At 43.5% G+C, this 13945-nt stretch overlaps 1 protein-coding gene across 1 annotated transcript in view; it reads right to left on the bottom strand.

Annotated features, from left to right (window-relative positions):
• The window catches only part of MIPEP (mitochondrial intermediate peptidase), a 190390-nt gene that overhangs the window by 123262 nt on the left and 53183 nt on the right, over window positions 1–13945 (bottom strand). The window contains exons 11-14 of the mRNA XM_056132761.1: window positions 10116–10269; window positions 6179–6256; window positions 4326–4530; window positions 2337–2446 (exon numbers count right to left, since the gene is read on the bottom strand). Of these exons, the coding sequence (XP_055988736.1) occupies window positions 2337–2446; window positions 4326–4530; window positions 6179–6256; window positions 10116–10269 (547 nt within the window). The remainder of the gene's footprint in view (window positions 1–2336; window positions 2447–4325; window positions 4531–6178; window positions 6257–10115; window positions 10270–13945) is intronic.

A 13945-nucleotide genomic window follows, 5' to 3' on the forward strand; every position in this document is an offset into this window, starting at 1 on the left:
TCTGGCCCTAATGGCTGCCTGACCACAGGTTTACACAAATTCCCTCCACAGGCTGCAGGGCAAGGCCACAAGTTCAAGGGTGGAACCCATGAAACCAATTGTCAAAGACTAATGAGAAAGGGGCCCCTTGGAGGGGAACGGGTTGAGCTTTCCTCCCCGCCCCGACCAGGGCTCCAGCAGCCAAAGACCTCCAGGACCAGCCACCACCATGCTGAGACCACTCTCCGCACACATGAAGGTACTGGCAGAGGGACAAAGTCACATCCTATTATTTAACATCTTATTATCTCATTCCTACTTTGGACAAACTGGCAGGCTACCGAATGTAGCCTGCCCACACGGCAGAGTCTGGCAAACTCCCTGTGTCGTACCAAATATGCCAAATACCAGTAACAATGATGGGTCTCATTCTCCTAAAGAGCCTTGAATATAATCTCAGGGCTAGGATGAAGGAGACGTTACTGGGGCCTGCTCGAGGCAATCGACGATTAACAGGATGATTTGTGATTTTTGATTTCTGAATGAGAAAATGGGCCGAAGAGAGTTTACATGAGCTGCTGTGACCAGAGTAGAAAAAACTCCTAAGTGCTCAGCCCAGTCAAAACGGAGTGAAGAAAACCCTCTGTCACAGAAGGTCGTCTAGTAAGTGAGCTGGGATTAAGAGAGGGACTGGGGCAGAAGAGCACGGCAACTGGAAGCGATTCTAGAGTAGCCTTTCATCCTTCCAGACCTTCCTCCTCTAGCAGTTCCCGCCATTGGTAAGGATTTCTCCGTGCTTCTGCCTGGGCTTTCCCTTCTGGCTAGAATAACCTGGCCGGGTACCTTGAAACTGGAAGATCATGGACTCTGAATATCTTATTTATCTTGCACTGTCTCTAAGATTTTGAGAACAGTACCAGGTACAGAATAAAACTCACTAATTACCAACTGAAGAATCTATAAGTTCTTAGTGCATCCTCAAGAATATTTTTCTTTCTTTTCTTCCTCAATAAATATTTTTAATGAAATGGAATAAGGCTGCTATGCCCCTTTGCCTATTTTTTTCCCAAGACTGAGTTCCTCCAGCACTTACTGGATTCTTTGATCTTTCTTTTATGGTGTCTTTTTACATGTGGGAAGCTTTGCTCCAACACATCCCAGCCTTGGAGTCAGCTGGGGGGTAATTACAAAAGGAAGAATTTCATTATTCCCAGGCCCCAAAATGTGGAGCTACTGATAGATTATGCTGTGAGATATTAATGTGTTTTATGTTATTGGCTGAATCTACACAGTCCCCAGAGAAATTCTCTACAGGTTAAAGGGTGGGAAAAACGCTCTAATTTTTATCTAATAACCAAAATAAACTATGTTGAAGACTCAGACCAGTTATCTAGAAACTTATACATTAATTTACAGTTGTACTATCAAATAAATAAAATAAAATTTAAAGAGAGAGAGAGAGAGAGAGACATGATCGAATCATATTATGTATCTGGAGAAAACTAGAAAAAAAATCACAAAGCAATCTGTATCTCTTCTTATTTCATTTACTCATTCATTTCATTTCTTTTAGTGTTTTGCAAATGCTCTGAATGAATCTAACTGCTAAGAATTTAAAGATGAATATAACCTTAAACCTGAACCCAGGGAGACTGCAATTTAAGGGAAAAGAAAAATACTAATTAAGGTGCTTTGACGTAATCCAAGTTCTAAGAGAAAGGAAAGAACCCGTTTTCCAAACAAGTGGACAGTATCCTGCAACAGTTACACTTAAGAGTTAACTTGCTGCAAAGTACCTATCATTTCCATCCTACTTAAGAGAATTTAAACGTCATTAATATGACAATGCATTAACTAAATCAGAACGTCAAGATAAAAGAATTTTCAAATTCAGCAATCCAGAGAAACACTCATCATCTTGGGGAAATAAGTACTGCAGAGTGTTCAAGTCCAGACAGATAAAAGAGAACATTTATCAAGAGCTCAATCAAGGGAAGAGAGTTTTGCTTGAAGAGTGACAGCTTGGTGGGCCTCTTCCCGGGAGTTTATTTTCTCCTTGGAAAGCAGGAACCAAGTACTGTCCTCAGGGTGCCTCCAGAAGACATAATATCTTTCAACACACAACTCTACGTTGTGACTCAGGGTCTATAACCTGGCTCCAAAAAGGGGAGTGGGGTGGAGATGATGTGGACAAAAGCAAAGGAAAAATAAACCATTAAACAGATTCATGGAGTGAGAGAGGTGACAAAGTTCTGAAAAAGCACAAGAGTTCAAAATTATCCAACATATCATAAACCGAGCAAAGAGCAATATTCATTCATTCATTCATTCATTCAGACAATATTCATTCTCCCTACCTGCCCCGTTTGATAATGTCGAGCAAACTGGCTCACCACTCGGTAGTCATTTGCAAAGTACTCCATCAGAATGGAAGGAACCTCAGCAAAGTCAGTGGGGCACCTGGTCCCTGAAATGAGGGATGGAGAAAGAGTTGTCATCAATAAAATCAACAGATTACCTCACCACTTATGAACTCTGAAAAAAAATTATTTGTATTTCTGATGAACTATGATAAGCTTTGATTTGTTAAACCAATATTTTACTTCTATAAAACTATTACACATATTTGCAGAAATATTTATGATAATCCAGAATATTTTACGATATATCAAAAGTAAAACAAAATATTTGCACAGCTGGTAGAACCCCTTATAACATAGTGCCCACTCTCTTGGAAAACAAATCTCTCTTTAGTCATGCTGGGCTATACCTGAGATCCAAATTAAAACATTCCTTTATAGTGCATTTATTTTGCATTTAATTCACTGAATTTCTACCAGTAAATACCTTCCCCTTTCATTTGTTTTAACAGTAGTTTGCTTTACCCACTGATTAAGTTTTTGCAAGAAAGTCAAATCCTCAAAGTGGAAATGCAGTGTTTCTAACTCAAAATACATGAACCAACTAACTCACAAGAACTTTTTTTGAGAGAGAGAGAGAGAAGCTCACAAGAACTTTTCATGCTGTTTTGTCACTCATTACAATCTTTTCAAAAACCTTCACCTCACACAAAACCATGTGCATATATCTAGTTAGTAAATGTTATTAACTAAAGTCAACTGTTTACCAGGTGATCTAAATCTGAAAAGACAGAGTCAGAGGAGCAGCCAGGGGCCCGGAGCCTGGCTCAGCAACCCTATGGTCGTCCATTCGAATCCCGAGGTCCCAATGTGTGCAGGGCGATGCTGGCAGCTCTGCTCTTTGTCAGCGCTGAGGCACACGCCATGTTTGGGCCCACTGCTATGGGCAGTCAAGTCTTAGGACCACAACTAGGAAAATGCATCAGCTGCTTGGTCAGAAGGTGAGCCCCTAGGAGTGTGTGAGCTCAGTGAGCACTGTGGCAGAGCGCCTGAGCACCACAGTCCCCGGCGGAGACGTGCCAATACCACAGCCAGGCAGCCACGCGTACGGGCAACAAGCCAAGGGATGGGAGAGTGAAAGGCTGAACATCAAGCTGAACCAAGAAAAAGCAATAATTTGAGCAATCATTCAAAGAAAATCTCAGAGATGAAATAACTAGGAAGAAAGTCCATAATAGCAACAAATATGCTACAGGAAGGCAGGAAAAAGTAACAAAGCAAGAATGTAAGACTGGGGGAAAGTGATTATACTGTTTCAAAATGTTTTATTACACTTTCCAACTGATTTCCCTTAGAGAACTTCATTCTGTTTTTCACTAATTCTGTGAAATATATTAAAGGCATACACATTATTATGCACATATACATTATATTTTATTATACACACGTCACACAATTAGACATACATGCCTCACCCATATCAACACATACATACATTACGCACTTTATTCCCACATATTATACACACTGCACAAAATTATACACATATTATATTCCCATAATATACATACTGTATACACATTATACATCTAGTATCATGTTAACACGCACATATTAAATGCACATTATACACATTGCAAACACTACACATACATGAAAATATACTTACAGAAATACATTATACATAAATTACATATACAGTGTACACTCATTATACACATTACATATACACATACATACTTGCACACATACATGCATTTATACTCAATATACACACATCCTACACACACCAACATTGCATACATTCCAGAGAAACCTATAATTTATACACATATACAAATGTACATTATACACAGACATGTAAGGCACACATATAATGTGATACACACGTTACGTCCCGTTACACATATGCACATATTACATACACACACACTTCCTATCCCATCCCACACAGATACACATTGCAGTCGCTGCCCCCTGACTCACCAGTGACATGCTGGTAGCGGGTTCGGCCGAGCATAGAGTGCATGGCATGTCCCATTTCATGAAAGAGATTTTCCATCATCCCGGGAGTCAAGAGCGTTGGCGAATTCCTTGAGGAATGGGGAAGGTTCAACATCAGAACTACGACTGGCAGCTGATACTCGCCGTCTTCCTTGACTCTGCCCCCACGAATTGTAAAATGACAATCCTTTCAGAATCAGAAAACAGAAGTATTAGGTCATCTAAACACTTCCTGCTTTGCTCATTTTTCTAAAAACAACATAGTCAGCTTAAGGTCACTCATTTATTCACTCCCAAAACATGGACTGAGTTCTTGCAGCCACAGATGCAGCACAGCCCAGGTGCACAGCCAGGGGGAAGTGGCACTCCAACTGGCCATGACCTTCCCAGGAGATGTGCCATGGGCCAGGAGACACTTTCCACATCCACTGTCCATGCAGCGAAGTAGGATTGTCACACAGTCCAGACAGCAAAGACTGCGACATCCCTCATTGCCGCCTTCATCACCTGCTCTTCGAGAGGACCACCACATTTTGCAGATGAGAAAGCAGCAAATGGGACTTGGAAGCATGGTAATGTGTTTTGGTTTTGGGTTTTTTTCCCCCAAGAACACAAAGTCAGGCCCAACAACCTCCATCCCGGCCAGGCTGACTGCAGAGACAGAGCTTCAGTTCAGGGACCAAGCAGGGTGATCCCACCATAGCACGTAGTGGCAAACCATCTTGGTTTTGTTCAGGAGTGTTGGGGGCTTTGAGGGTGGGGTTTTGTTTGTTTCAGGGCCACACCTGGCACTGCAGTGATGCTACTAAGGCACTCTGTGCTCGGTGCCCAGCTCTATGCTCGGGGGTCACCCCTGTGGGTGATCGGGAGACCCTGTGGAGCCCAGGATCAAACCCACGCATCCTGCATGCAAAACACATGCATACAGACAAATCGTTCTAGAAAGGGGTTTGCTGCTAGCAATCTCATCATCTCCACCTTGTCAAGTCCCAGAGCAGCGCCCTATACCTCATAAACTCACATCCACTAAAGGGCTTTGAAAACTGTGGCAAGGTGTTCAATAATAGGTACCATTATCCTGTTAGAACCCAAACTCTTGCAAGTCCCTTTCAATTGCCCCAAAATACTTAATGCTTAAGCTGATTGGCCAGCAAATGTGGAATATAGCTAAAGAAAGTGAACATCACATATCCCACAGGGAAACTGGGACCATTGGTGGTGAGAAAAGTTCACTGGTGAAGGGACAGGTGTTGGAGACATTATATAACTGAAATCCCAATCATGAACAACTTTGTAACTATGTATATCACTGTGATTATAATTTTTAAAAATGGAAAAAATAAATAAATATGCTTTTTTTTCTAAAAAGAAAAGAAAAGAAGCAAATCGGTGGTTGGTGAGGTTTTCCTATGGATATTCTGTAATTTTAAACTAGGGCCATTGTGAAGTACCGAAAGTCATTACAAGCCGGATCTCTAGTCAGAAAGTTTAGGTTCAAGCCCCACATTTCTCTCTGTGACTGTGGACAAGTAACCTAATCCTTCTGGCCTCTAGCTTTATTGTTAGTGCCCACTTCAAAAGGGGAAGGAGAACAATGAAAGATGTGACGTGCATTCCTACTACCATTATCACTCAGACGAAAAAAAAGACAACTACAGATCTAAGCCACATCCTTCACTAGTTTTAAATTCTATCCAAATTTCACATTCATGTTTTCATAACTATTAGTAACTCCCTCTAAATATTAGGAAATGGTGAAAGTGAATTTCTGTAAAACTCACACTAATTCAAATTAGCTTCTAGAGAAACCAGTTTGTAAACAAAATAATAATTACCTGATGTGGTTTATCTGCTCGTTGAAAAAAATCACAATAAATGTACCCCAACAATCCCTCAGATTCATGAACCACAGCCTAGAAACAAACAAAAAAACTTAATTTAGCAGTTAATGAAGTCAACAGAAACTGTCACTGTCCTCCCGTTATTCATGGATTTGCTCGAGTGGGCCCAGTAACATTGTGAGACTTGTTACTGTGTTTGGCACATCAAATATGTCACAGGTAGCTTGCCAGGCTTTGCCGTGCAAGCGAGATACTCTTGGTAGCTTGCCGGGCTCTCTGAGAGGGACAGAGGAATCGAAGGACAAGGAATCAAACTCAGGACGGCCGACCCAGCCACGTGCAAGGCAAACACCCTATTTGCTGTGCTCTCGCAAAAAATTGTCCATAACACAAGAACACAGACACGTTTTATTGTGTCTGTCTCTATTCCATCTTATGAGGAAATGGATTCCATTTTCACTCCATCTCCTGGATAATTCTGTCTTAGTAACTCTACCTGGGAGAGGGTACCCATCCCATGGTCACATCACCAAACACACTAGCTAGACCATTCACAAGCCATCCATGAGGGAGGCATCTGATACCAAAGGGGCAATTTTAACTGTAAAAACCTTCTCTTATTCTGGAGCTGGAGCAATAGTACAGTGGGTAGGACACTTCCCTTGCACAGTCAACCCTTGCTCAATCCCCAGCATCCCAGGTGGTTCCCTACACACTGCCAGGATTGATTCCTGAGTGCAAAGAGTCAGGAGAAACCCTGAGCATTGCTGGGAATGGCCCAAACTGCATCACCACCACCCCCCAAAAATTCTCTTCTTTAAATCTGAAGAATGGGATGATAAGTTTCATAAAAATGAGAATATTTGAATACAAAAGCAATTCAAAAAGAAAATTGCTCAGGCATCGGAAGATGGGTAGGTAGTGCTCTGATCTTTATGCCAGCCAATCTCCCGAATCAGGAGTAGTTCCAGGAGAGCTGGGCTGGTCACTGCCACCTTTTCTACTCCATCTTTTCATGACCAGAGAATCATGCCAGAGTTGCTCCATTTTAAGCCACTCTGAAACTTCCTACAAACATATAATCACCACTTTAAACATTTCATAAGCACCTACTCCATGCTGGGGACTCTTCCTGGATCCTAAGTACAGCAGGAATAAAAAGAGTAAGCAATGAAGCCCAGAGGGGGCCCACACCCTGAGCTGGGTCACCTCGCCACCTTATATACTGTGTTCTCACACTTGTCTGATAATGCTTTTTTTTTTTCACTTCAATTTCCATTTCAAGAGCATTTATCTCGCTCCGTGATCTCCGCAGGTAAGGGCAGTGACAGAAGTGTTCCAGTTATCTGAGCTATTCCATCACCACACTGATTCTATGTCCACAGAACAAAGCCATGAAGTGAAGAGTACGGGATGGCAAACAGAAGTAGAACATAAAAGAACCCGTGCAAGAAAGATGACTCACAGGGCTAGCGCACATGCCGCATGCACGTGACACCTGAGGTTTGGTCCCCAGCATCACTGGCTCTGAGCATCGCTGGCTCTGAGCATCGCCAGGAGTTTATCTGGAGTACTCCCAGGGTAACACTGATGGTTCCTCTCCTCAAAGGGTCTCAGGATCAAACTGCCCAGCCCAGTCCAGTGACATGAGTTACTGGGAGTGGTCTCTGAGCAATAATATCCTCCCCAAATTATAAAACAACTACAACACACAACACAACGTGATAAATGAGTAAGCATATTCTCAAAAATCATGTCAGAAAAAAATGAAAATGGTTATGTATGCTTCAAATAAAGTCAGTCCTAATAATAGTTGCAAGACTTGAAGTTATTAGTTATGAAATAAAAAATGAACACAAGGGGGTATGTTGCCACCAGCAGGTCAATCTGTACCTGTGAGGTGAGTGCATCAGCAGCCTGATGGCGACTTCCGACTTTCAGATACCCCCAAATTGCTGCTGTGCCTTTAGCCAGACCCCGAAAACTTGGGGCAAAGTTTACCAAGAAAGTAAATGGCCAAAAGTTAGGTATGTGGGAGACACACCCACAAACCACCTCTGGCTCAGCTATATAATTGGAAGCATGGCCTCTCTGGTTCCTGATTGAACTGCTTAACGGCTATGGTCCCAGAGACTCAGAAACAAATCTCGAAACCCAATGACTTTTGGCAGAAATGCGCCCAGTTCCTGTAGTAAGTTACAGGCAATGGTCCACCCCAGGTGGGAATAGGTTTCATGCCTTGGCCTGTTCCCCCTGGCAGCCCGGTGGCCATCATCCTCCAGAGGCCACTGGACAGTCAGGATTGTGCCCACAATGACGAGTCACATTGGGCCTCACAGGATGGGGGTGCAGCTGGCCCTTTCCTCCCCATCCCAACAAGACCCTGATTCGCTGCCTATGAACAGCCTCTCTGGCTCCTGATCAAGCTGCTTAACGGCCATGATTCCAGAAACTCAAAAACAAATCTCGAAACCTAGTGGCTTTTGGGAGAAATGGGTCCATACCACACAGTAGGTTACTGTCGCCGGGCCACCCCAGGGGCGAAAGGGTGCTGATCCTCCACCTGCTCCCCCTAGGCAGCTCGGTGGCTGCCATCTTCCAGAGGTCACTGGACAGTCAGCTTTGGGCCCTCAGCGATGAGACATGCTGGGCCTAATCGGACGGGGGTTGAGCCGGCCCTTTCCTCCCCATCCCAGTGAGACCCCAAGTTGCCACCCACAAATGGCCTTTCTGGCTCCTGATCAAGCTGTTTAACAGCCATGATCCCAGAGACTCGGGAACAAATCTCGGAACCCAGCAGGTTTGGGCAGAAATCCCTCCAGATTTAAGTGTTAAAATTTCAGAATTTCAAAATCACATGGCCCTACTGCAGCCACGCAACATCATATGTTATTCATAACCAGCAATAGAAAACAAATTGTCTACTGTTGCCTTTTCAGCAGATCTGAGTGTTGGGGTAAAATCCCAAATAATAATGGTGGGTCTGGTTTCAAAATGTTGAATGTGATCAAAGTAGAGAGAGAGTAATGTGGAAATCATCTGCCCCACAGGTATGGGGAGGGTGTGGGATTGGGGTACACTGGGGTTGTTGGGGGTGGAGAATGGGCACTGGTGAAGGTACGGGTGTTTCATTGTATGACCGAGACTTAGACCCAAAAGCTTTGTAACTGCTCTCACAGTGATTCAATAAATAAAATTATAAAAAATGAAAAAAAAAGTAAGGTGGAGTTCATGCCCAATTCAATCAGCTAATCAGTGGCTAAATAAATAGCAGTATTCCTACATAAAAAAAATGAACACAGGACATAAATTATTTATTTTTAGGACATAAATTATTATCTGATCCGTATGTAAGCTCCTTCAAGATGGGAAGTCAGGCAGAAGGACAGGAAAGGAAAGTAATGCAATGAATTCTGGAATGAAGCATATGGGAAACTTTAGCACAGTAAGAAAATAAAAACTAAGTGGGATTCGCCAAATATAAAAATCGAATCTTTTACTAAGTTCCTAAATTTTAGAGACTCTTCCTTTCTATCATCAGATTGCTTTCAGGCAACTGATTTTAAAGAAAAATGTTTCTTTTATAGCATCCTAAATCAGATGTGGAGATTTGAATTTTTCATGAAACAGGAATAATTAAGACCCACATTCCATCAGGTAAAGTAACTTAAGGATGCCACTGCACTTTACAAACCCAAGACGTACAGCAATGTAACTCTGAGCTCATTCAAAGCGTAACAAGCTTCAGGGTCAGAATGATAGTACATCAGGTAAGGGCATTTGTCCTGCACCATAGCCAACCCAGGTCCAATCCCTTGGCACCTCATACAGTCCTCTGAGCCCCACTAGCTCCTGAGCTCAGAGCTAGGGGTAGCCCCTGAGGATCACTGAGTATGGTCCAAATACAGAAACAAACAAAAAAAGATCTTACCAGCTTCCGGACATCTTCGCACCAAACTTCTCCTTTGGCAGGCTGCTCTGCATACATCGAAACCCCGAGCAGTTTACTAAACAAAATATTCAGGCCTTCCATGCACGCGCCCAGGGAGAAAAAGGGGCAGTATAAGCTGGGCTCAATGTTGTACCTAAGGAAAGGGAAAAGGGACTCAGTAACATTCTTATTTCCTTCAGGACCAGTGGGGTTTATAAAACAAAAGGATTAATAGTGAAATGGTAAATCACAACCTTTGGAGGCATTTTCAAGGTTTTTTTTTTTTTATAGAAAAGAGATTCTCAAATTATTAGCAGTAATGCACTAACTCTTATAATTACAGTAGAAAAAACATTTCCTGGCAGTACTCCTCTGTCGGGTTCCTGGGCCAGCCATCAGCTCAGTTAGCTGGCAGGCAAGCGACCTCGGTCACCTGCACCACACACAGCATTTCTGCATCTTCTATGCGAAACGGGTCACATCAAGATAAAGGTAAGGTAAAGGCCCTCCCGTTGATCATCGATTTGCTCGAGCGGGCCCAGTAACGTCTCCATTGGAGACTTTGTTGTTACTGTGTCTGGCATATCGAATACTCTCGGTAGCTTGCCGGGCTCTCCGAGAGGGGCGGAGGAATCGAACTCAAGATATATCACATAAACATGAACAAATACAAACCTGAATTAAAACTCACAACCAAAAAACTAGTGCTTAACAGAAAAATCTGTCACATAAACAATCTGATCTTAATTGATGTTTTGTAGTTATATACCCTAAACCAAGAGCAACATACAGTAAGGTTAGTTACTCTGCACCACAAATACTTCTGTTGTTCCTTTCAGAGCCCAGAGGCTGGGGGTCACTCCCGGCAGCGTGAGGGGAGCCTCCACACTCAGGGCGAGGGTGCCGGCCTGGCATCAGTTCCACACTCCCAAACACTCTCATGTTCTAACGGAAACAAAAATGTGCAGACTACGGGATATAAATGTCTGTTTTCAAGTTATCAAATCTGGTGACAGTTTAGATTTGAGGAAAAATTCGAGTATAGATTTTAAATTCTTATAATCATCTATGCATAATATCTTAAATGTAATTATGAATGCACAAGATTGTGAATGCAGAAGATTAACTGATATTGCCAGTGATTAGAAACAAATATAAAGTAACATAGATTCTAAGTATTTCAGAAAATAAGCCTTAAATAATAGTTGGTCCAGTATTCATAGAATCCCAAGGTTAACTACTATTAACCATTTCCTGCGTACCCTTACACTACATCACTGTCACTGTCCTTCCGCTGTTCATTGATTTGCTCAAGCGGGCCCAGTAACGTCTCCATTGGAGACTTTGTTGTTACTGTGTTTGGCATATCGAATACGTCACGGGGAGCTTGCCAGGCTCTGCCGTGCAGGCGAGATACTCTCGGTAGCTTGCCGGGCTCTCCGAGAGGGGCGGAGGAATCAAACTTGGGTTGGCCACATTGGCTGCGTGCTATGCAAACAGATTCACATGTATATAGATGCATGGACACATATATGTACAGAAACACAGAGTTATACATCCACACAAATGCACTTCATAAATCTATCATTGCAATCAAACTGAATCCCCCACTTGTAGGATCCTTCCATGTGAAAACACAGCATGGAATACTGACTGCTCCAGGACATGGACTTCCACCTTACTCTCTCTGAGGGGTGCAGAGCCGTCCACAAGCCTCTGCCATGGCCTCTCCAATGCTTCTGCTAGTCTGGTGTGAGTGGGCAGGGAGGCAAGGCCAGAAGAGCCACATTCTAAGAGCAGTCGCCTACCACAGACAATGTCTAAACTGTGCACTCCTAGATAGCAGCAGGAGTGCAGGCCCGGGAGCCAGCCTCCGTGGCCCATCTTCTCTTTGGAAGAGGTACCAGGACTCCAGCTGCCCTGGCTCGGAGTGAGTTCCCGAGTGAGTGAGCAGCTTGGCTCTGGGGTAGAAGAGCCCTGGTCACACCAGGACAGGCCCATCCGCACCCTGCAGACATGGCCCTGGGCAAGGTCAAAACTGCCAACTCAGCCTGGAATTCTTTCTCAAAGACTGATCGAGGCTTCTCTCTACCGTGTGTAAGTCCATACCTGCTACCATCATTTTTGGCAATGTAAATGGAATGCTCTTTAAGTGCCCTGTTATCTTGTTTCTTTGGTTCTCTAGGCTGCATTTTATCTTTCTAATAATTCAGGGTTTTTAACTCCTCTCGTGAAAATCACTGTTAAAAATACTTAAACATTTATTAGGAAGGAGCAGCAGTTTAGTACACCAAAGCCATGAAAGTTAGCACAATTTTAATCATGTCACCTAAACTACAGTAAAAAAAAAATTTTAGTAACAATTTTTTTAAAGAAATGCTGAATCTTAAGGCTATTCTGGCAGTGTTAACAGGACACAGTTCTTAATACAAGAAGGCATCATTGTTGTGACCCAAAAAAAGGTTCAATATCACAAATATATCCTTTAAAGAAAATAAGTAACTGTAAACTGAAGTTTTATCCCAAAGTCATGATGATGATGATAGAAATAATTGTCAATGAATGCTCAATCATGTATCGCATTTAACTGTAAAAACTATCCTATGAGGTTATACCGGTTTCCTCAAGCTGACATAAGACAAGGTTCACATGAGGATAAACAATCTCCCTGTGGTTACGAATAATAAACAGTAAGGCTGAGATTTTCTATTTAACCGGATGACTACAGTCTGGCTATTCAAAGTAAAGTAGGAGAACAGAGGACATGTCTTCATTTGGACTAAGGCACTGAGGTCGCTCTCACAAGTCTGTAGAAGTGAGAATACTAAAGTAAAGAGTTTCACTGCATCCTCGATTTTTACATTTCCTGGATGCTTTCAGAGCCAAGACGGTAGAGGAACAACACACTTGGTAAGCCAGAGCCCATGTTCACTCTACAGGGCATACGACAGCGAACAGAAGACTGAGAGCTGCCGATTTAAAGATGAAAATAGGAACAAGAGGAGTGGATGCTGAGAAAGTGGCGAGTGGGAAGTTCTGTGTGGACCAAAGAATTTCAGGGAAGAGGAAATAATGAATCAAGCCAAAAACTGCGGCAGTCTGCAGGCTGGGGTCTCCAACCAGGGCTTGATGACTAATAGCAGCGGACTCTTTGGGAAAACTAATCTGAAGGGCTCCCAGGCTCTACAGCAGAGCCCAGAGGTCAAGGTGAGGAAGTATTGCCTCAGGGAGCCCCAGGCTGAAGGGGCAGAGCGAGGGAAGTGAGAGGACTGTCTTCTCTGTAAGAGTCATAGGGGGACAGTTCCATAGTTGGAGATAAGGGACAAGAGGCCCGCAGCAGGCACAGGGCAAGAAATGAAAAGACAGAACAGACTCATGACATGCAATGAGGTTGAAAGACGTTTGTGAATAAAGCAAGAGCTGCCGTGGACTGAGACCCTCTTACCAAGCATCTGGCACAAGCAGCACCCGCATCCCCAGAGGGCTCAGGGAGACAGAGGATGGAATTCTTACTGAGTGTCACATGAGGAATCTGAGACTCAGAGAGGCTATGTGAAGTGAGCTAAAACAGACAGGATCAGTTCAGAGCCCAGCGCCTGCCTTGCTTCTCACGGGTTCTGTGCTCTGAGCAGAGGTGCCCTCAGGAAAGGGGGCCACTATCCCCAGACCCTGGACACTCCTCCAATGCAGGCCAAGGGGCAGGAAGACTAGGTCAGGCCTGGCAACCCGGAACTACAGCTTCCAGCAGTCCTGGAAATGGCAAGTGTACCTGTCCAAAGAGCAGGACCCCGAGCCACAGAGCGTGACTGACCCGAGCGGACGAGGTCCGT

The sequence above is a fragment of the Sorex fumeus genome, unplaced genomic scaffold (genome assembly GCF_029834395.1).
Source record: "Sorex fumeus unplaced genomic scaffold, SorFum_2.1 ptg000095l, whole genome shotgun sequence".
Lineage (NCBI taxonomy): Eukaryota > Metazoa > Chordata > Mammalia > Eulipotyphla > Soricidae > Sorex > Sorex fumeus.